A 23,375-nucleotide genomic window follows, 5' to 3' on the forward strand; every position below is an offset into this window, starting at 1 on the left:
ATGTTAGACCTTGTTTCAGATGAATAATGACGCAACTGTAGATAAGGTTGAAAATGGCGGGATTAAATTAAGATAATGAAATTCGAACCAATATCTATGAAAATAAAAGACATCGTTGTCAAAAAAAAAACGCCATACCGATGCTCCTGGACGATTACTCTTCATATAATCCCTATTTTAAATATTGAAAAATCGTTTTTTTAGGAAACATTGTCATTGTTGTCATTTGGAGGCTTCTTGTGACAACATGCTTTACATCCATTTTTAAAGTGCTCGTAATATTAGCTCTATGCTTTTTCATACTATACTTAGAAGGTTACCGAAGGGGGTTGGATGAGAATCTTGATTTAAAACACATCCAGTATTTTGTTAGAGTCGCATACCGTTTCATCATTATCTGTGAACCAACGGTTGTTTTTTACCTAAAACTTTTTTGGTGTCTTTTTATCTTTTCCACATTACAGCAAATAATTGTGTTAAATTGATTGTTCTAACTCTATCAAATGGGAAACAATTTTTTTTCTTCTCCTGGCCTCATGGTTCAACCAATTTTTTGTAATTGTAACTTTGAAAATTTTAGTTTTGTGACTTTTTTGGCTTTTTACTTTAGCATAAGAAATTTTAATGTATTTTTTAGCTACTAAGTTCATAACGTCAAAAACCATTGTTATGACATTGTTTTTTACATCTTTATGTTAACTTCACAATCATTTTAGAACTGATGAAGTGCAGGAATACTGCACGAAACGTATTCTATTAAAAAGATTGAAATAGTTTGATCATTTTTTTAATTCCCCTTGACTGATAACCTCAATTACAGTGAGATTTTCTCCTCACTCACTTTTTACATTTATATATATATATATATATATATATATATATATATATATATATATATATATATATATATATATATATATATATATATATTATCGGTTTACAACGTTCTCCGTCTTTCGATTCCCATTCGCCATTTCTCTCTGTCCGCACATTGATCTACTTGCAGACCTCTTTCTTCTTTTTCTACCTTGCGGTCTCCAGTTTTATACTTGTTTTGGGATTCCATCTTCGTGCATTCTTTGTACGTGACCAAACTATCGTAGTTGTATTTCGTTGATTTGGTCATTTATTGTATGTATGACCTCCATTATTTCTCGTATCCGTTCATTGGTAACATGTTCTCTTCTTGATCTTCCTGCAGCTCTTCTCCAGAAATCCATTTCGGTGACTTCTAACATTCGTTTTGATTTTTCCTTCATAGGCCATACTTCGCAGCTTTATGTTACAATACTTTTCACTACGGCGTTATAGATGTTTTTCTTGTTTTGGTTGTTTATCTGCTTGTCCCAGAGTACTGAGTTTAGGAGCGTAATTGCTTTCCTGCCCTGAGTATTTCGTTCTTTAATGGCTCCGTTCAGTTTTCCATCATTCGTGATTTTCATACCCAGGTATTTATATTCGTTACATTTACTGATTGTTACTCCTCCTTCTAGTATCAAGTCTTCCACCATCGCGTTCCACCGATATTCATATATTTGGTTTTTCCTATGTTGATCTCTAGTCCCCATTTCCTGTATTCCTTTATTAGCTCTCTTGTCATGTAACAAATATCATCGTAGTCTTGTGGTATTAGTATTTGGTCGTCTGCGAAACAAAGAGTATATAGTGTATGGTCATTTAGTGGGAGTCTCATGTTCTTGCATTTCCTTTTCCAATGTTTAAGAGCTTCATCCAAATATATTTTAAAAAGTGTTGGAGAGAGGCAACATCCTTGTTTAAGTCCTTTATTTGTCAGAAATCCTTCGGTGAGTTTGTCTCCTTGTTTAATTCTCGTGGTCGTGTTGTTGTAAAATTTTTTAATTATTTTTATGATTTCTATGTTTATATTTGTATTCTCCATTGTCTCCCATAACTTTACCAAAGGTACACTGTCGTATGCCATTTTCAGATCAATATATACGAAATGAATCTCTTGGTTAACCGCTGTTTTCTTTTCCATGACTTGTGTGATTGCAAAAAGGTGATCAATTGTAGATCTTCCGGCTCTAAATCCTGCTTGTTCTTTTGCTTCCATTTCCTTGTCTTCGTCTTCTATTCGGTTTTTTAAGATCCTTTCGTATATTTTGCTGATTGTTGGTGTAACGGAAATACCCCTGTAGTTATCACATTGTTTTCGATCTCCTTTTTTGTATATTGCTGACATATACGATAATTTCCATTCTTGTGGGACTTCTTTGTTGTCGATGCATCTTTGTAGTAGTTTGCATCTTTATGTGCTCATAAAGTCTTGGAGTTCCCAAATTGGAATCTCCCCAGGTCCTAGTGCTTTACCGTTTTTTAGTTCGATACATACTTTCTTCATTTCATTGGTGGATAGCCTTATTGGAGATCCTGTTACCCCTACTGTGTCCTGGGATGGTTCTGATGTTTCGAATTCCTTTCTTTTTCTGTCAGTAGGTCGCTGAAATACTCCTTCCACTCATTCGGTGATATTGCAGTTATAAGTTCTTTTCCTGTCTCTTTGCGTAGACTTCTAAGAATTCTCCAGCTCTCAGTGGATTTCCTACCACCCTCCGCTAACACCTTCTTGGCCAATTTCTGGACGCGAACTCGTTTCTGAGCCGAAAAACCGGGATCACACCACTCTTTAGACTCCTGTTTTGATTCAGGATCATGGTGATAGACCCAAGGCTTATCCATAGTGATTTATCGACGCACAACATCTACTTTATTATTTAAATACATATTTAAACATACATATTTAAATATAACCTGCCAAAGCAAGATACTTCTACTATCGTCAGATTAAAAACTCGACACGGTAAATATGAGGCACATCTGCACAAATTAGGAATAATTAATTCGTCAGTATGTTTTTGTGATAATGTTTCGATTAGAGATTTAAACCATATTTTCTTGGAATGCAAAATTAACGAGAGATATATAAATCAATTATATTACAATTTACGACAAACACAAGTTCATTTTCCAATTAGTATAGAATATCTACTATAGAAGTTGTCATAAAATGGAAATATTTAAATTACTCATAAACTACTTGAAAGAAACAAATATAATCATTTAAGTGAAATACGTATAAATATAACAAAACTAATAAATTGAGGTAAAAATAAAATAAAAATCTGTGGCTAACGGACTCGCATCCAAGCCATTTTTTCACACACACACATACTTTATTATTTCGAAAATACTCTGAATTTTGCTGAGAAAGTCGCATTCGAATGTGTTTTTGTTCTAATGTAAATCCCACTCTAAATAATCTCAAATGCCAACTAATAATTTTCTTAATTTTGTTATTTTCACAGAGTAAAAAATAATCAGCAAGCATGAAAATAAGTGGACATGCAATTAACCAATATTTAGGACTATTAAGTTGTTTCCGTAAGTACGCTGTTTCCTTAATATTAAAACAAGCTTTAAAAAATTGAACCCAGTATCAAGTTACTTGTTTTGTTAACATATTTTTCATTTTACAGAACAGAAGAGTAAGAAGGTAATAGATCAAGAAAGTGAAAGTGCTTTCTATCAATACTTATCATGTTTTTTTGGTAAGTATGCAAATCTTTTAACTAATCATAATGTTATCAATGTGTATAAAAAATAATCTAACTTCTTGACTGCATCTTTACTTAATAATAACATTGGCATACATTTTCTAATCATTACACTCCAATCAATAAAACCATGTTTTCCTGCTTTCAACATAATATGTCCCTTTTCCTCAGTATCGGTGTGTTTTATGGGTTTTATACTCTCCTCCTGCCAATCTGTTTGGCAGGACAAATCTGTGTTTTTTTAAATCATTATAGTTTTTTTTTAAACTCAATTCTCTTGTGAACCTCAGTAGCTCTTTAATCATCACCAATGGCGTTACAATTCTTCGTGAGTCTTTGTCGTGCTTACTATTGCCTTCCATGTTTGTCGGTTCTGTGCCACTAATTCTCATTGTCCCACACCCATTTTTTCCAGATCATCTTTTACTGCATTTTTCCACCTTTTCTTAGGCAGTCCTACAGACCTTCTTCCATCTGGATTTTTCCAGAACACATTGCTTATAAGGCGATTGTTGTTACTGCGTATCACATGTCCTGCCTATCCGAGTCTATTGGCCTTTTAGTCCATTGAAATGTTACATTTAGTGTGCATTTCTTAGAGGAGTCAATTTTATTTTTTTAATGTGTAGGGGGTTCAGTAGAAGCTTAAGTTCAAGTTTTTGGGGTTAAGGCCCTTGTCCCCCGGCCGCCATCTTGGAAAAAGTGGTGCAAAGTGCTTTCGCGCTGTATCTCGTAAACTAGCTACCCTACAGAAAATTTAATGTCACATAAAATGAAGCAAATTAAATTTTCTACAATTTTATATCCATTATTTTTTATTGTAAAGTCACCAACAAAAAAGTTATAAACAAAAATAAGAGAAAATTTTGTAAGAAATTTCCTTTTGGAGGTTATAACTTTTTTTACGTTCATTTCACAATAAAATAACATCATAGCGAGGATTTTTCAATAAACAATTTTCACTATAAAGTTGTTTAATTTTATTTATTATCTAGGTTTTACAGCGCTCCAAACTTGACCAGATTCTCGAATTCTCGTAGAAAAGTAATGCTTTTCTATCTATATATTAGACGAGCTACATTAACCGTTATGCCAACCACGAAAATCAACTTTAAGGATAATGATCAATGTTGGTCTATTTTTGTTTTCGAGGTCGCTGAATCCGAATATGAAGTTTATTTTTATCTAGAGTTGGTGGAACATGTTAAAAAATAAATTTTATACAAAAATGCCAAAAATCAATTTTGATGATTTTTCAAATTTACCTCGCTGTATCTTTGGTCGCTGTAAATATTTCCTTTTAAAAATTTTACTGTGTCATATTTGAAGTATGTAGATAACAATAAAATTTGTCCAAAATGTTTAAACACATTTAAAAAGAGTTGTTAATTTATTAACATTTTGTCATAATATTTCGTTAGTTTCATGTTTACTTAAAAAAGTTGAGTGACAAACTTTTTAGTTTAGAATTTTAACCAACACAACAATAAAATATAGTTCATGAAGAAGTTTTTTGGAAAACTTTAAGTCAAAATATATAATAGGAAAAAAGTTATGTTACTTCATATACAAGCGGCACACCCCAAAAAACGCTTATATCTCGAGATCCTGACCACGGTGTGGTGAATGGCTAATTTTTATCATACTTTATGATTTTGATATCAAAAATCGTGTTTTTGCTCTGCTTAAGAATTTTGCATTTTGCGGTTGCGTCATTCTTCTTTTGAAGCGGCGAATTTGTCCCAACTTCTTGGGCCTTTTCTATATATGCTTAAAGTTATAAGTTTTATAGTGCGAAGAAAGGTCAAAAACAGATTAATAATAGCATAGGAATGTTAAAATCATAATAAATTGTATGAATAACAAATATATATATATAGATAGAAAAGTAAGCCTAACTTTTGTTTTATTGTATCCCTATGAGCATTCGAGAATCTGGTCAAGTTTGGAGCGCTGTAAAACCTATATAAATAAATAGATTTAAACTACTTTATAGTGGAAATTGTTCGCTGAAAAACCCTCTACAAAATTGCTATAATGCTATTTTATTTTAAAATGAACTGAAAAAAAGTTATAACCTCCAAAAAAGGAAACTTGTTAAAAAAAATTTACATATTTTTGGTTATATCTTTTTTGTTCGTCACTTGACGATAAAAAGTAATAGATACAAAATTGTGGAAAATTTAATTTGCTACATTTTATGTTTAATTAGATTTTCCGTAGGATTGGTAGTTTACGAGATATAGCGCGAAACCCCTTTGCACCCCATTTCCAAGATGGCGACCGGGGGACAAGGATAGCGACCCCAAAAACTTGAACTTAAGCTTCTACTGATCCCCCTACACATTAAGGAAATAAAATTGACTCCTCTAAGAAATGCAAGGTACGGCCTAAAAAATGTAACATTTTAATGGACTATTTATATATCTGACTAGATTTTCTTTGGCTCTATTCATTTGCCACGCTTCTCTTTTTGTTAGCGTTCATGTTTCGCTTCCATACGCGACTGTGAAATGGGGACAACGGATGTCCCTGTCTCAGTCCAGAATTTACGCAGAAAGCATTTGATACTTTTCCCCCTATTCTAACTTGTGCAAAGAAGTTACTTACACACATCTATGTTACCGCAGTTAATTTCTTGGGTACGGCGAGCTCGAGCATTACCTTCCATAGTGTTACATGATTAACACGTTCAGTGCTGTTATAATACTAGGAACTTTCCTGCCGGCCTGATATATATTTTTGAAGTTTTTGTTCTGCATTGTTATTAATGTGTCTTATTATAAGAGTTAAATGTTAAAATTAAACAAACAATTGAGTAATTTTTGTGTGACGCACCGCTGCGTCATCAGCACGACAGATCGATTGATCTAGCGTGCGCATGACGCACCGGTGCGTCTTTCCTTATTTTTTTGCTCCAACAAATTTTGCATCGTTTTCGCAAATTCTTCTATCTGCATTTCTTATTTTAATTTGCAGATTCGAAATCTTTGGGTTTTTTTTTCTGTCCTTAGGGTACCAGTGCAAGTTTGTGCTTCTAGTAGTCGCTTTGCTAAAACAAACTATTGTAGAAATTATCCATAAACACGGCATGTCTTGAATTTGGGTAATTTCTCATTAGGCGCATAACAACTTTTTCAGTATGTCCAGCACCTCCAAGCTCATCAGATTATCCTGAATAGCATTATTCCTCGAATAAACTACTATTCGTCGTTGGTGAAACCAGCCATTAGAGGATTAAATAAAATTTATGAACGTAGAAGGGAAAAAATTGAAACATGGTTTCATACCTGCATATTATACAGTATGTCCCTGTAAGTTGTATCCATATGGAAAACTTTTTTATTATTAATTTTACGAAAAAAAGTTATTATTTATAAAAAGCTCTGCATGGTCCAAAACCTAAGATTTAACCATCAAATATCAAAATTTTTGAATATTATACGAGGTATGTCAAAAAGTTTGAATTTCACTCAAGAGTAAAGTAGCTTTATTTTTCACAATATTGAAAATTGCTATTATGAAAAGTTGTTTGGAATTAAAAACTGTATTCTAGTATGCAATTACATCCTTCTAATTGAATTTTTTGTTTGAAAAATTATGGATAACTAACCTTATTTTCAGTTATTTTAATTCAGATAACTCCTTTATTATTAATTTTACGAAAAAAAGTGATTCTTAATAAAAAGTTCTGCATGGTCTAAAATCTAAAATACAACCATCTTATGTCAAATTTTATTAATGTTATACGAGGTATGTCAAAAAATATGAATTTCGCTCAAGAGTAAAATACGTTTATTTTTCACAATATCGAAAATTGTTGTTATGAAAAGTTATTTAGAATTAAAAACTATGTTTCAGTATGTAATTACACCTTCTAATTGAAATATTCTGAACTATAAAGGTTTACTTTTGATCTAAATTTATCTTTTTTGACATACCTCGTATAAAATTGATACAATTTGATATAAGATGGTTGTATTTTAAGTTTTAGACCATTCAGAACTTTTTATTAAGAATCACTTTTTTTCGTAAAATTAATAATAATTGTTATATATTCAGAATAATTATGAATTTTCTTATGTTAAGTCATTTGTCTTACATGGTAATTACTGGTGTAGATTTATAAGGATAAATTTAATTTCTACCACTTGGATTGTTGGATGTCTTTACCACTCGCCGTCAAGTTCAGATGCGAAATTTTTGGAAGATTTTGAAGAAATATGCGATAGTGTATTGTCTAGGAATAATAAGTGTGTATTAGTAGGTGATTTTAATCTTGATTTTCTTAGTGATAGTTTTTATACTATAAAGTTTAAAAATCTAGTTTCAATATATGGCGTAAATCAGCTTGTAACAAAACCAACTCGCATTACCGAAACCAGTAAAACATTAGTCGACTTTGTTTTAACAAACCAAAATAATATTTCAGTAAATGTGCATGATTGTCCAAAAGTAACTGACCATTCTATTATTTCTCTCAATTTATTTAATACAACAGCTACTGACAGTATCATAAAAAAAATATAGAAATATAAATGAAAACAATTTAAACACTATTAAAACTAACTTAATGATGGTTAATTGGAACTTAAATACAACAAATATTGACACTATCTTTCATGAAATTATAACTAATTGCGAAAAAGAAATTAATAATACTGCGCCTATTCAATCGTGTAAATATAAATCAAATATACCATGGTTTGATAATGAGGTGTTTAATCAAATTAGAATTCGTGATAAAACATATAAGGAGTTCAGAAATTGCCGGGAAAATGAGAAACAAAATAAATGGTCATTGTTTAAAACTCATAGAAACCATGTCGTTAATTTATTAAAAGCTAAAAAAGATAAGTATTATCTGGAGAAAATTGATAGGTTTAAAAATGATCCAAACAAAATGTGGAAAACATTAAAAAATTTAATTAATGTTAAAAACTTTGATATTCCTAGCTGTATATGTTTTGATATAGATGCGGAGCATAATGTATTAAGAGAACGTTTGGAGATTGCAGAAAATTTTAACAAATATTTTGTCAGGAGTATAACAAATATTGTCGAAAATATTGATTCAATAAATTTCTGGACCAATACCAATAATAATTTATATTTAAATTTGAGTGAATTTAAACCACTATCAATGTTAGACTTACGTAAAATAGTTTATATTCTTGTTCTCATGATCATTTTTCGGTGCGTCACAGTTTTTCGATTTCTCTCTAATGCATTAAGTTTGATGAGACGGAAAAAGCGGTAGCTCCGTGATTAAACACAAAAATAATGCAGCATTACAATGGTTATATACATAAGATGTCTATTCCTAACCTATGTTTGATTCGTTGATATTTAGAATGCGCGTTTTTTCTAGCCAATCAAATACACGTATTACGAACATTTGACGAAAACTTCGTCCATTTTGACCATTTTTTTAGAAGTGTCAAAGAGTCAAGTGACGGTTATTATTCAGGTCAGTATTTTGTGTACCTGTCATTTTGAAATTTCGAGTTCGACTTCCCTTGTGTTTCACAACTTTTTTGTGGATTATTTTGTGTTTTGATTTAGAATTTAGTTCGTGAAAAGTTAGTTTTGTATTTTGGTTTAGAATTTAATTCGTTAGAAGTTAGTTTATACTCCAGGTCATTATGCAAAAAAAATATCCATAGTAAGGAGACGTAACTCATGGCTGAAGAACCTTAGGAACTGGTTTGGATGTAATAACAATGAATTATTTAGAGCCGCGGTTTCAGAAATAAAGATCGCTCTGATGATTACCAACTTTTTAAGCGGAGACAGCACCTAGAGAAGAAGATAAAAACACAGTGTATGGATAGTTTTGTGTCATTTTTTAATGTTTCCATATTTATAAATTTAATGAACAATATTGTTTACCTTTTAATTTTATTCTCCTTTATAAAAAAATACCTACATGTTAACATATTGTGTAAAAATCAAATCTACTAAATTACTAATTAGTTTAATTCCACAAGCTTTTCATCTAAAGTACGATTCTGGCATCTGTCAGATTCGTCAATAATTACATGAAATAAGTCTCGACACACCCAATACAGTATATGACGTCATAATTAATGACGCACTGAAAAATGATCATGAGAACAAGAATAGTATGGACAACAAGTTCTCCATACATGAAATATTAAATTCAAGGATGGTGAGGGAAATTTTTGAATCGATTGGTCACGTTATACTGAATTTTATAAACACTTCTCTAATGACAGGTAGAATTCCTACACTTTTGAAAGTGAGTACAATTGTTCCTATTCAGAAGATTTTGAATACAAATAAAGCTAGTGAATTTAGGCCCATTAACACATTACCCCCAATTGAAAAAATATTAGAGATAGCAGTTTATGACCAACTACTAGAACACGTAGGAAAAAATTCAATTTCAATAAATAATCAGTCCGGTTTTCGACAGAAACATTCATGTGAGTCAGCTTTACAATTGACTCTCTGTAAACTTAAAAACGATATTGATAAAAACCGATACATAGTAGGTGTTTTTCTTGATTTTAAAAGAGCCTTTGAAACCATTGATCGCCAAATACTCCTAACAAAACTACAAAATTATGGGTTTGTAGGTAAAGTACACAAATGGCTAAGTGATTATCTTAGTGATAGGAAGCAGATAGTACGTTTTGATGGGGCATTATCCTCTGAACATTATATCAATGTTGGGGTACCACAAGGCAGCGTATTGGGGCCTCTCTTATTTATATTGTATCTAAATGACATAGACCTATATGTAGAAAGTGAATTTATTAATCTTTTTGCGGATGATACTTTTGTAGCTTGTAGTGATACTAACCTTGAAGTAGCGATTCAAAAAATGAATAATACATTAGAAAAAATGGCTAAATACTTGGCATCAAATAAATTAAAATTAAATATTTCCAAAACTAAAGCAATGATCTTTACAACAAAATACAAATATAGCCAATTAAATACGGATAACATTCTGCTACAAGTAAAAAATGAAAAGATTGATATTGTAAGATGTGTTAAATATTTGGGGTTTCAAATTGACAGTTGTTTGAATTTTGATCATCATTTTGATTATATTGTCCGTAAAATAACGAAAAAACTATATTTTTTTAGCCGAATATCACAAAATATATCGACTCAAGCTAAAATTACAGTTTTTAATTCAATTATTCAGCCACATTTTGAGTACTGCGCAACTATATTTAATATGTTTAATTTAAATAAACTCAATCAACTACAAAAACTACAAAATCGTGGCATGAGAATTATATTGAAAACAAATCGACTTACACCTGTATCATATATGCTACAGGCTTTAAGTTGGTTCACAATTGAAGAGAAACTGTATTATTATACAATGATTTTGGTTTATAAAATACTTAATAATGTAGCTCCAGATTACTTTAAGCAGTTTATAGTGTACAATAGAAATGTGCATGATTATTCTACAAGGAATATGGGGAATATTTACATAGCAAAAACAAATTATAGAATGACGATGAATTCATTAGTATTCAGGGGTTTTAATGAGTTTAACGCTCTACCAGGTGAATTAAAAAATACAATGTCACTAAAATCTTTTAAAACCAAACTTAAGCTGTATATTAGAAACAAGTGATGTAATACTTTATTATGTTAATTTTATGGGTGGGTATTGTATGGTATTATATGTTGTAAATTTATTTAAAGTTTGCTTAATTTCATTTGATGTTGCTTAGTTATATTTGATTTTTGTAAATGATTTGTAATATCTATTCTCTACATTTATTGTATATTAGGGTAACCTATTTAAATGAATAAATATCTATCTATCTATCTATAAAAGAGTTATCAGAATTGAAATAACTGAAAAAATAATGATAGTTATCCATAATTTTTCAAATTTTTTTTTCAATAAGAAGGATGTAATTGCATATTAGAATATAGTTTTTAATTCCAAACAACTTTTTATAATAGCAATTTCCAATATTACGAAAAATAAAGCTACTTTACTCTTCAGTGAAATTTAAACTTTTGACATACCTCGTATAATATTCAAAAAATTTGATATTTGATGGTTAAATCTTAGGTTTTGGACTATGCAGAGCTTTTTATAAAGAATAACTTTTTTTCGTAAAATTAATAATAAAAAAGTTTTCCATATGGATACAACTTACACAACAGGGACATACTGTATAAACAAAAACATAATTTTAAATCCCAGATTATTTTTTGAGACGTACATACCTTACCACAAGTGCTATCACTCGTATGATACTCACACTACAAGTGCTAGCATACAATTAAACATTATATTCGATAAGGTATATGACGCACCGGTGCGTCATCCGCCCGTCTACAAGAAACAGCTTGACGCATCGGTGCGTCATTAGCACTGAGCGTGTTAATTGAATCATAAACCTGTTTGAAATCTATAAAGATCTGTAGCTCTTTCACACAAGGCTTTTATTGTCTTTTATTTTAAAAGTAAGCCTAACGTTCTCAAAAAGTCTCCAGAGACATAAGTACCCTTGGAAATTTCGATTGCACTTCTAATTAATTACAAACTTACAACCCTCAAGAAGATCTTCAGTTTTAGGATGTCGTTTAGGTTTATATTGTGCAACTCTACTTTACTATTTACTATTTTTCTGCTTTTCAAATCGGACTTGAGTTTGGTCTAGCGATAATCCAAAACAGTAACAAATTCGTGAAATATACTGTTAATGAAGTGAGTACCATCGAAATTTCTTGTTTCATGATCAATTTCGTCCTTTTAACTAGGCAACCCATACTACACTAAAATTTCCTTATCGTATTTAATTATATTTCACATAAATTAATGTGCAAATTAATAAAATAATGATTACAATAAGTACTTGTAAACGCTAGATACAGATTTCAAATACAATAATTCCAAAAAATATATTTAATGAAAACTTTTAATTGAAAATTTTTTAGATTATTTTGTAAATTTGTTTCTCTTAATATGAAACTGATATTCTTAGATACTCGGCACCAATAACAGTTTTTACTATATTGATAACAGATAATATGATTTATTTTAGCTATGTTGTCAATGATGTCCAGTGGTTTCCACTACGGTTGGCCATCCCCAACACTACCCAAACTCTTAGCCAAAGACTCCTCAATTCACATAACCGAAGATGAAGGATTTTGGCTTGCGACTATGCCCTTATTCGGTGCTTTCATTGGTTCTTTTACAAATCCAATTTTAGTAGACAGGATTGGGAGACACAAAACTATATTATTAACATCAGGACCATATCTGGTATCTTGGGTTCTCATATATTTGGCAACAAATATTCCAACTATATATGGTGCTAGGTAATATTTCTTTATTTGTTTTAAAAATTTGTTTTAATAAGTTACTATACAGTTAAAGGCACCTGCCAAGGTGTGAGGGACCATGCACCTGGCAGAAATTATGCGACTGTATCCAAATTTTCATTTAATTTAAGAAAATGTCAGCGAATTGGTACATGGAACGTCCAGGGACTGATCCAGAACCCTGGAAAGTTACACATAATTGAAAAAGAAATGGCAGACCACAATCTTTCGGTACTGGGACTCTCTGAAACTCACTGGAGAGGTAAAGGGCATTTTAAAACAACTGCTGTCAATGTCGTCTATTTTTCAGGCCCAGATAACAAAAGTACAAATGGAGTCACAATAACTGTACCCTCTAAACTTAACGACTGCGTAATTGGATATAGTATTATTGATGACAGAATAATATCCCTTAAAATGAGAATATCCACCAATACCCTACACCTTGTCCAGGTATACGCTCCTACAACAGCTGCACAAAAAGAAGACATCAACAGGTTCTATGGTCGTCTAGAAGAAACTGTTCGCACTAGTCCGAATCATGAACTCGTCATAATTTTAGGAGATTTTAACGCCAAAGTGGGGTCATCTAATGAAAATATTGAAGAAGTGCTGGGCAAAAATGGACTGGGACAGAGAAATGAGAATGGTGACCGTCTAGTGGAGTTCTGTGTAGAACAACATCTTACAATTACAAACACGTTATATCAACATCATCCACGGATATTATACACATGGCGCAGCCCAGATAGACGAACAAGGAATTAAATAGACTACATCCTAATATGATCAAGATGGAAGTCGTCGTCCATCAACTGTAAAACATATCCTCGCGCAGACTGTGGAAGCGATCATCAACTTAAGACCCCAGAGAAAAGTCATGTCTCTAATTACTCAAAAATCAATGACTTCCAACAAAACCTAGAAGATGCTCTTTCTTTAGACCAAGTAGATAGTGACCCTGAGAGCGCTTGGATCTATCTCAAAGATAAGGTAATCGAGACTGCAAAAGACTGTGACGCAGCGGTTTCCACTGGCCGTAAGCCATGGATATCCGATAATACATGGACTGTGATAAACGCAGAAAAGAACATTAAACTATTTACGGAAAAAACGATGAATACAGAGCGTTATCGAGAGAAATCAGAAAACAGTGCCGCAAAGATGAAGCTGATTATATATATAATCGGTTCATAACGTTCTACGACGTCTTCCGATTCCCAATCGCCATTGCTCTCGATCGTAGCACATGTCTTCGTTCAAGCCTCTTTCTCCGATTTCCCTATGGATTCCTTCTATCCAGCTTATTATTATCTGAAGCTGATTACATCTCTCAAATATGCAGAGAGATAGAGGAACATGGCTGTCGAAATGAACCGAGGGACTTATTCCAGAAGATTAAACTCCTTACCAGAGAATTTAAACCTCAAACGTGGTCTGTAATAGATAAGGAAGGTAATTTAAAGACCGATACTGATGAAATATTGGAAACATGGCGAAACTACTGTGGCGAGCTATATAAAAATAACGAGGTATCAGCAGAAAATCAGTTGCCTTCTGACTACCCTAGAGAGCCTACCGTCTTACTTTATGAAGTCAAAGATGCAATTAAATCACTAAAGAGAAATAAATCCCCAGGCATTGATTCAATACCATGTTAAATACTACACTTACTAGGTGACAAAGGATTACATATCATCCATTCTATCTGTGTCGCTGTTTGGAATTCAGGAAAATGGCCATCTGATTGGTGTACCTCAATTTATATCCCACTACACAAAAAAGGAACTACTACCAGATGTGAAAACTACCGCACACTATCAATAATAACACATGCTAATAAAATCGTGTTGCATATCATCAAAAACAGATTAAAAACTTATTTATATTACCAAATACCTCAGGAACAAGCGGGGTTTGTAAAGGGTAAAGGTACAAGGGAACAAATTCTGAACCTGAGACAACTCATTGAAAAGTCTAGAGAATTTCAAGTACCTATGATTATATGCTTCGTTGACTACCAAAAGGCATTTGATTGAGTAAGCTGAATAAATCTGTAGTCAATTTTAATAGAAATGGGCGCACCAATGCACCTGGTGACACTTATTAAAAATCTGTACCAGTCTAATATAGCGACAGTACGACTAGATCAGAAGTTCTCAAACCAATTCAAGACCGAGAGAAGTGTTAGACAAGGATGCGTGTTGTCACCTGACTTATTTAACATTTATGGTGAACATGTCATGAGGATGGTTTTAGAAGGATGTGCCGGTGGAATAACAGTAGCTGGTAGGAAAATCTCCAATTTAAGATTTGATGATGACACTACACTTATAGCAGCAAATGAGCAAGAAATGTTTGATCTTCTGCGAAGAGTTGAGTACGAAAGCAATAAAGTTGGTCTGAAAATTAATAAAGCTAAGACAAAAATAATAATGGTGGTCGACAGATTTGACACTAGTCAACTGACTAACATATTACAGGAGTACCAGATATTAAACACCTTTGTCTATCTCGGGTCTAGTATAACTAACGTTGGTAACTGTGAAGCAGAAGTTCGGAGACGTATTGGTATGGCAAAAAATGCGATGAGTCGCCTAACTAAAGTTTGGAAAGACAGATCTCTCTCTCAAAATATCAAGATGAGACTGGTGAATGCCCTTGTATTCTCAATATTTCTATACGGAGCAGAGACTTGGACTCTTCGCGCAGGCGAGCGCCAAAAAATTGATGCCTTTGAGATATGGTGCTGGAGAAGAATGCTGCGCATACCTTGGACAGCTCATAGGACAAACGTTTCCATTTTAAACCAACTCAATATTAAAAAAGACTGTCCACAATATGTCTGCAACGAATTCTGCAATTCTTTGGTCACGTGGTTTGCAGAGGTGACGACAGTTTGGAGAGATTAATTGTTTCTGGAAACGTTCCGGGGAGAAGATCAAGAGGACGATCACCAACTAGATGGTCTGACCAAATAAAGCATTCAGCTGGAAACTCATTCTGCGAAGCTCTTAGAGCAGCTGAAGATAGAGACCAATGGAGAAACATTGTTAGGAATATTGGAAGAAATCACGATCCTCAGTAATGGGGAAACGACAGGAGAGAGATACAGTTAACGATTTTAAAGATTTTAAACTGCTACAAAAATGAGCAAAGAGTCCGATAGCATTTGTAGCCTCTACTACCCTCTCAGATGGGATTTCTTACTTTAATATTTATGTTTGAGTACTCCACAATTCAGACCTAGACAAAGAGCTGGTTTTTCCACATAAGTGTCACCTTTATCATCATCAGTTAGGGGAGAGTTGGATAAAACGGGATAGTCGGATAAAACGGGATACCTAGCCTAGAGACCCAACTAGTGCTGCTATCAATCGGACAACGACGAAAACTTGTTCTCAGTTGTCATCTTAACATTCTCAGTTCGTTTTACCTCGATGCCATTATTTGATGAAAAGTTGTTGTGTTTAGAATCGTTTGACTCTATTTTTTCTTACTTTGTACTTTTAAGTGCGTTGTTTTCTACATTATATTGCCTACATATCTAAACATATAATTTCGGTGACTATTACATTTAATTAAGCACTCATTAACGAATATTCTCATGTGTAGTCTATCTAATTTTACTTTCATATTTAGGCAGGAGCCATTTTTGTTTTGAAAAATGTCTGAGTTGGACAAAACGGGACACTTATAAGTTGGATAAAATGTGATACAGTTTTTTATAATTAACTAGTTTTGATGGGAAATAAGCCACAATTTAACTAAAAAAATGATTTTATTAACGTTTCGACGCCCAAATCGTTGTCAAAGTACAAAAAATATTAAGAGCAAACAGTAGCAATCAACAGGTAGCAACAAACGCGTTCCAAGATTTCGGCTCTAATTTTGAATATTTTGTCGAGATATTTGGCACACATATTCGTAATATAATAAAGAATGGCGGTAAAGAGCCCAATTTCAGAAATATGTTAGTATGCGGAAATTACTCTATAACTAAATAAAATATTGAAAAAAGGAGCCTGTACCGCCATTAAGAAAGACAAAAAAAAAACTTTCTTCATATAAACTTTTTTATCCCATGCCTAGATTTTGTGTTACATTGGAACTACTAAAAATCGATTTTTTTATAACAAGAAATCGAACGTCACTACTTGGCAACATTTCGCGCATTTGTGTATAAAAATTATTGTTTTTGATAGTATAAACGTCACTGTCAGTGTCGAATTACCGACGCACTGTTGCCTCACTTTTGAAAGTTCGCAGAACTTTTGCAATCTTGGACCGCGTTTGTTGCTAGCTGTTGATCGCTACTGTGTGCTCTTAATGAATTAAACAAAAATGTTGTTGCTTAGTAAAAAAAATCTTCTAATAATTTATTTAATCTGACTCATTGACATCGGCAATTCAGACATATATTATACATTTTAAAGTAGAAGACTTTAAAATTATATTGGCAATATTTATGAGTAATATTGCAAAAATGCCACAAGAAAATAGCTTCAGAACAACAGTTTTTATGTCCCGTTTTATCCACCTATTTATTTGTTGGCCTATTAATTTTTTAAAAACGATAAAGCGTGTTCTCATACTGCAGAAAAAAACAACATAGGTATTTTTATGTGACTTTTGTTCTGATATACGTACCTAGTCCTAAATAAAAGGTCTTATTTCCCATTGTCCAATAAAACATAAAAAAGGCCTATTTTTAAGTTTCTGACTACTGAAGATATTGATTTTCCTAAGGTAAATTTTGCTTTGCAGTCTTATATCTGCCTAAATATACTTTTTAGATAATTTTATGAAAAAATTAAATATTGTGAACATATCCCGTTTTATCCAACCGTGGTATGCTAAAATGGGATGTGCAGGACTTTAATAAATATTTTTTTTACTATTTTACAGTCATTAAAAATAGCTAAAAATATGTTTTTTGTGTGCTTCAATAAATGTTATACATACAAAAAATAATAATATGATAATTTCTTTAACATTTTTTCCGTAATAAAAATAAACAAGAATGGTACCCCGTTTTGTCCAACTCTCCCCTACGTTACAACCCTTCGTGAGTCTTTGCTGCGTTTACCTTCCATGTTTGTCGGTCCTGATTTACCTTCGTTTACCTTCCATGTTTGTCGGTGCCGATTGTCTAAATCCTATTTTCTCCATATCCTCCCCAACTACAACTTTCCACTTTTTTCTAGGCCATCATCCTACAGATCTTCTGCCATCTGGTCTTACACAAGCCACATTGTTTATAAGGCGATTATTGTTACTGCTTATCACATGTCTTCCCCATTATAGTTTATCGGCTTTTATCATTGATTACAAAATACCAACTGGGTAGTTTATAATCAATGCTTTTATATTATGTATCTCACTAGATTTTTGTTTCCGAAGAGAGACTCTAACAAGCTGTTATGTCTGCGCCTCCATTCGTTTATCACATTATTTCTGCAAGTGTCATGTATTTCTCAAGAATTTTACGTTCCCACACCAGCAATTGATTTACTTCTTTTTCCGTTAGAGTCCATGTTTCGTTTCCATTCGTGCCTGCTAGTCATATTATGATTTTGTATATCTGGATTTTTGCACCTCGTGAGAGAAGTTTTGATCTCATTAAATGTTTCATTGTAATAATCATCTTTCATCTATCATCTTTCCCGCCATTATTCGCGTTTCACTTCGTTCTACTTTGTTGTCATTGGTGATTGTTGCTTCTAGATATTTAAACTCTTTAACCACTTCGAATTTATGATCGGTTATAGTAACATTTTGACTTATTTGCCATAGTTCTTGTTTTGAAACGACCGTATATTTTGTTTTGTCTTCGTTTGGTTAGGCTTATATTTAATGCAGCTTCTTCAAAGCACGAGACAATATCCTTAACTTCTAATGTTCATTGTGCTACTTCATCTACGTCATCGACAAAGGCGAGAATGTTCATTGTTCATTGCTCCCCGAGCCGCTATGTCCTGTTTGATTTTCGAATAAATTTTTCGTATGACTTATTATAAGTCCAAGTTAAACAACAATGGGGACAGCGGATCTCCCTGTCTCAGTTTTCCCTCCTATTCTAACTTGTGCAAAGAAGTTAGTTTCCTGGTATGTCCAGCCCAACCAAGACCATGTTTTTTTTAATAAAGTAAACAAATATGTTATTTTTATTTAGATTTATCGCTGGTATATCAGATGGTTGGAGCTATTCGATTCCAATATACACTGGAGAGATATCAGATCCCACGAAAAGAGGTATGTTCGGAGCCTGGACCAGTATTTCGTTTATTTTTGGAATCTTAACAGCTAACGTTGTTGGATCGTATCTGTCCATAGAACATACAGCATTAGTAGGTGGCAGTATACCTATATTATTGGTTTTAACGTTCATGTGGATGCCCGAATCACCTTATTATTATATTATCAAGGGTAACTTAGCGGGTATGTAAAGCAAACATTATTATTATTATTCTCCCAGTTTTTTATAGCGTTCTCCGCCTTCCTGTTGCTAGTTTCCAGCTTCGTCGGTTGTTGCATTCGCCAGGGTGAAGGTTCTTTTCCGACATTGCCTTCTGAATTCCGCCCAGCCAGGATTCTTTCAGACTTCCTCTCTTCCTTCTTTCCCTTGGCATTTATTTTAAAATTGGCTTTTGCAGCCTGACGTCGTCTATTGTTTCTACATGACCATACCAGACCATACCAGCTGTATAAATGCTAAAAATCATATATACCCAGCTAACATTGTTCGTATGTATGACGTCAAACAAACGTCAACATTTTGGGAGAAGTTACGTCAAAAGTTACATAAAATTTTACCTAAAATATACGTATAAAAATCACAGCGATGTTACGTTACAATTTTACGTAATTTCTACGTAACCTTTTTACGTCACAAAAACGTCACTTTCTAGTTGAATTTTCGGTATAAATAATATATAGGGCTTTTCATCGATCATTTGTTTCGAGCTTCTGTCATGTGTCACATAATATTAATATATCTACGCCATACGTCTTTAGTTTGTATCATTGGTATATGCCAGTAACGTATGACGTAATATTAATATTATGTGACACATGACAGAAGCTCGAAACAAAATGACTGTGAATGAAAAGCCCTATATGACCTTAAAATTATTGTGTAAATAAAACCACATACATGATGCTAACACATTTATTAAATATTTGAAATAAACATTTATTATATATTTGACTTTTATGTGAGAGGTAGCTACTTTATCTAATACATAAACATACCCTTAAAATAATCTTCATTCTTAAAGTGTAAACTGCACACTTTCATATAACGACTAGGCTGCTTTCCCATCTTTAGAAGATATTTCCATACATTTCGTTTTTCAACTAAACTGCCATTGAATAGAATTCTATCTTGTTTATACTTTTTAGGGAAAGAATGAAACGACAAATTACTGTTACGCTTCATCCAAGAATCATATTGAGGCACACACCATTCATAATTCGATTTTTTGCCATAACTCAATAAAAACTAACACGATTTTAAGCACGGAAATGTAAGGTTATGTCTATTCGAAATGTTCGAAATAAATACGCGATGGGGCTGCAATCTTAAACGAGATTGCCGCGGTGGCAATGCCACCAAAAAGCCACATTTTAGGGACGAATAAATTCATACGTGTTAAGTACCTACCAAAGAGCCACGTTTCAGAAACGAATAAATACATACGTATAATGTACGTGTTTAAATTTCGTATCAGTAACGTCATTTTTTGATAGATGTTACGTAGCAATACAAAAAACCTAAATTTAACGTTAAGGTAACGTTATATTGCTAGTTGGGTTATTCTGCATTTTTTTATGTGTATTATGTGTTTTTTTTTATTATATGCTTACGTATTATGTATAAATATACATTATGTGTCTCCTATGTTCTATTGATCCCTGAATGTTGGTATATTCCTGTTTGCTGACTTTTTCTTTTATTACTAGCAACTTGAGCCTGCTACATTCTTCTGATGGGTTTCTTACACATTTCCTTAAGTAGGATGAGGCCTGCTTCTTTGATTTTTCTCTTTATTATGTCTATTTCTTTTACGATTAGTGTTGCATCTATCCATTGTACTTTATGTTTGTTCATTTTCCCCATCATATATGCATTTCTCCATTGGTTAAAAGACTGGTGATATCGAAACTGGCATATTGTTGCATATTGTTGGAATATTGTTGCATATTGTTGTATATTGTTGCATATTGTTGGAATTGTAATATATTTCTGATAATTTTTGTAAGAATTGTTTTGTGAGTTTTCAATATACATTGTTGTTATGTCCTAATAAAAGCTGTATTGTGTCTTTGAGGAATTTTGACAGCCTGCTTTTGACAGGAGCACTTTTTTTGTCAATTTCTAGGACTCCGTTTAGGTTTTGTTTCCTGCTGTATTGTGATGTTCTTTGGTAATTTATCAGGTATTTTTTAAATTTGTTTAGTGTGTTATATATTTTGATTTCCACTTCTTGGTTGCATTCTTTTTCAGTTTCGTTTTATGTACGGTTCATTTATGATCAATTTTTGGATTTTCTCCTGATATTGACTTTCTCCATAATTACAGGTTTAACTCTAGTTATAGGTATCTAATTCAACTGATATTCGTTATGTGTCTTGAATGGTTAAATGTAACTTCTGTAGAGCTAAAACTAAAATTCCAGATGATGTCTGGTTATTAGCACGCTGGTACCTATGATTAATGTGATTCCTAAAACATTTCCAGTAAAAAAAAATAACTCTTTGATAAGTTAAAAGAATTGTATAAACAAAATTTTGGTCTAGCAATGGGCTCTTCTTTATCTCCATTATTGGCTAATATATTTATGGAGGATTTCGAAACTAACATCATTTCTAGACAAAATTTAAAACCCACAGTATGGTGGAGATATGTAGATGATGTGTTTTCAATATGGCCTCATAGATCAGAATTGTTGGATACATTCCTAAATATTATAAACGATCAAGAAGAGACAATAAAATTTACAATGGAAAAGGAATATAATAACACTCTACCTTTCCTCGATGTTTTAGTATCAAAGAAGGATACTGGATATGAGACTCAAGTGTATAGAAAACAAACACACACCAACAGATATCTCAACTACAAATCAAATTACAACATCAACGTTAAGAAGGGTATCATTAAATCCTTATATAATAGAGCCAAAATTATTTGTTCTAACGAAATTTCATTGTTAGAAGAAAAACAATTGTTAACATCTGTTTTATTAAAAAATGATTATCCTTTATCGTTTATAAATAATTAACTGTCAAGACTGGATCGAATAGAACAGAACAACGTAGAACGGGATCCTATAACATCCACAAGAAATAATACGAGGAAAATATCAATACCATATATAAAATAACTATCCGAGAAACTTAAAACAATAGGAAATAAATTCAACATTTCAACAACATTCAAAACAACAAACACATTGAGATCTATTCTATCTAAAACTAAACCTAACGATGAACAAGACAGAACAAAGAATTGTGTTTATAAAATACCTTGTGAATGCGAACAATTTTATTTAGGTGAAACATCAAGACCATTAAACGTTAGAATAAATGAACATCAGTCTTATATTAAAAATAGAGAATTTGATAGATCTCAAATATGTCCTGAGAGAGATTCAAGTATAGTCCTGAAAGAAACAGATAGTAAAAAGAGAAAAAATCAAAGAAGCGGCTCTAATTATGCTAAATGAAACCAATTGTGTCGCAAATTCCTCGGTAGAATGCAGTAAGATGTGGTTACCTATACTGAAAGAGGAAGTCAATAGAAAGAAAATACCACGATTATTAAGTCAATAACATATCGAGTTAGTACAAATTTTATATTTTAGTATTACTTATTGTATACCTATGTATTATTAATATAATTTATAATTTAAACATATTAAAGTCAGAATTTGGTATTAGTTTTTTGAAAGTAAATTAAATCTCAGACCAAATACTTACGATATCGGGATAGTATTACGAGGTTTTTTTTCTGGTTTTCCCTCGTGAATTACTATGGAATCTCTAACGCAAGAATTTTACTGTCATCGTTGCATTTGGTTGTCTTTTTAACCTTCCGATGATCAAACTTTTTTTGGTCACCAAGGAGGCGGGGGGGGGGGGGGGGAATGACCCCAGGTGAAAAATGTTATAAATGACAATTAACAAAAAAATGATTTTTATGGCATGGACTTTATGTCATTCAGCCAATCACAACATGAGTATTAGTGTCATGTGTAGTGTGTATGTTGAGTAAGCGTCCTGTTACTTTGCAAAGTCGACGTCATTAGCGTAAAACTACTTGGAATTACACATAATAGACGGTATTTTACTAAACATCAACTTCAGAATATATTTTTTATTCGTAAAATATAGGGAATTTTTTTTTATTTCAAAATATGAGGATATCTAGAATGATATTAAAGTCAAATAAAAAAATAA

At 32.4% G+C, this 23,375-nt stretch overlaps 2 protein-coding genes across 3 annotated transcripts in view; one reads left to right on the top strand and one right to left on the bottom strand.

Moving 5' to 3' along the window:
• LOC114324836 (heparan-alpha-glucosaminide N-acetyltransferase) overlaps positions 1 to 11,826 on the bottom strand; it is a 58,520-nt gene extending 46,694 nt beyond the window's left edge. Inside the window, exon 1 of the mRNA XM_050651870.1 lies at positions 11,808 to 11,826. The gene's annotated coding sequence lies outside the window, so the exon portion shown is untranslated. The remainder of the gene's footprint in view (positions 1 to 11,807) is intronic.
• Positions 1 to 23,375, top strand: part of LOC114324829 (facilitated trehalose transporter Tret1-like) — a 30,989-nt gene that overhangs the window by 1,954 nt on the left and 5,660 nt on the right. For both annotated transcript variants that reach the window (XM_050651871.1, XM_028272702.2), the window contains exons 2-5: positions 3,327 to 3,402; positions 3,498 to 3,569; positions 12,629 to 12,908; positions 19,087 to 19,352. In XM_050651871.1, the coding sequence (XP_050507828.1) occupies positions 3,348 to 3,402; positions 3,498 to 3,569; positions 12,629 to 12,908; positions 19,087 to 19,352 (673 nt within the window). In that variant the 5' untranslated portion in view covers positions 3,327 to 3,347. The remainder of the gene's footprint in view (positions 1 to 3,326; positions 3,403 to 3,497; positions 3,570 to 12,628; positions 12,909 to 19,086; positions 19,353 to 23,375) is intronic.

The sequence above is a fragment of the Diabrotica virgifera genome, chromosome 5 (genome assembly GCF_917563875.1).
Source record: "Diabrotica virgifera virgifera chromosome 5, PGI_DIABVI_V3a".
NCBI lineage: Eukaryota > Metazoa > Arthropoda > Insecta > Coleoptera > Chrysomelidae > Diabrotica > Diabrotica virgifera.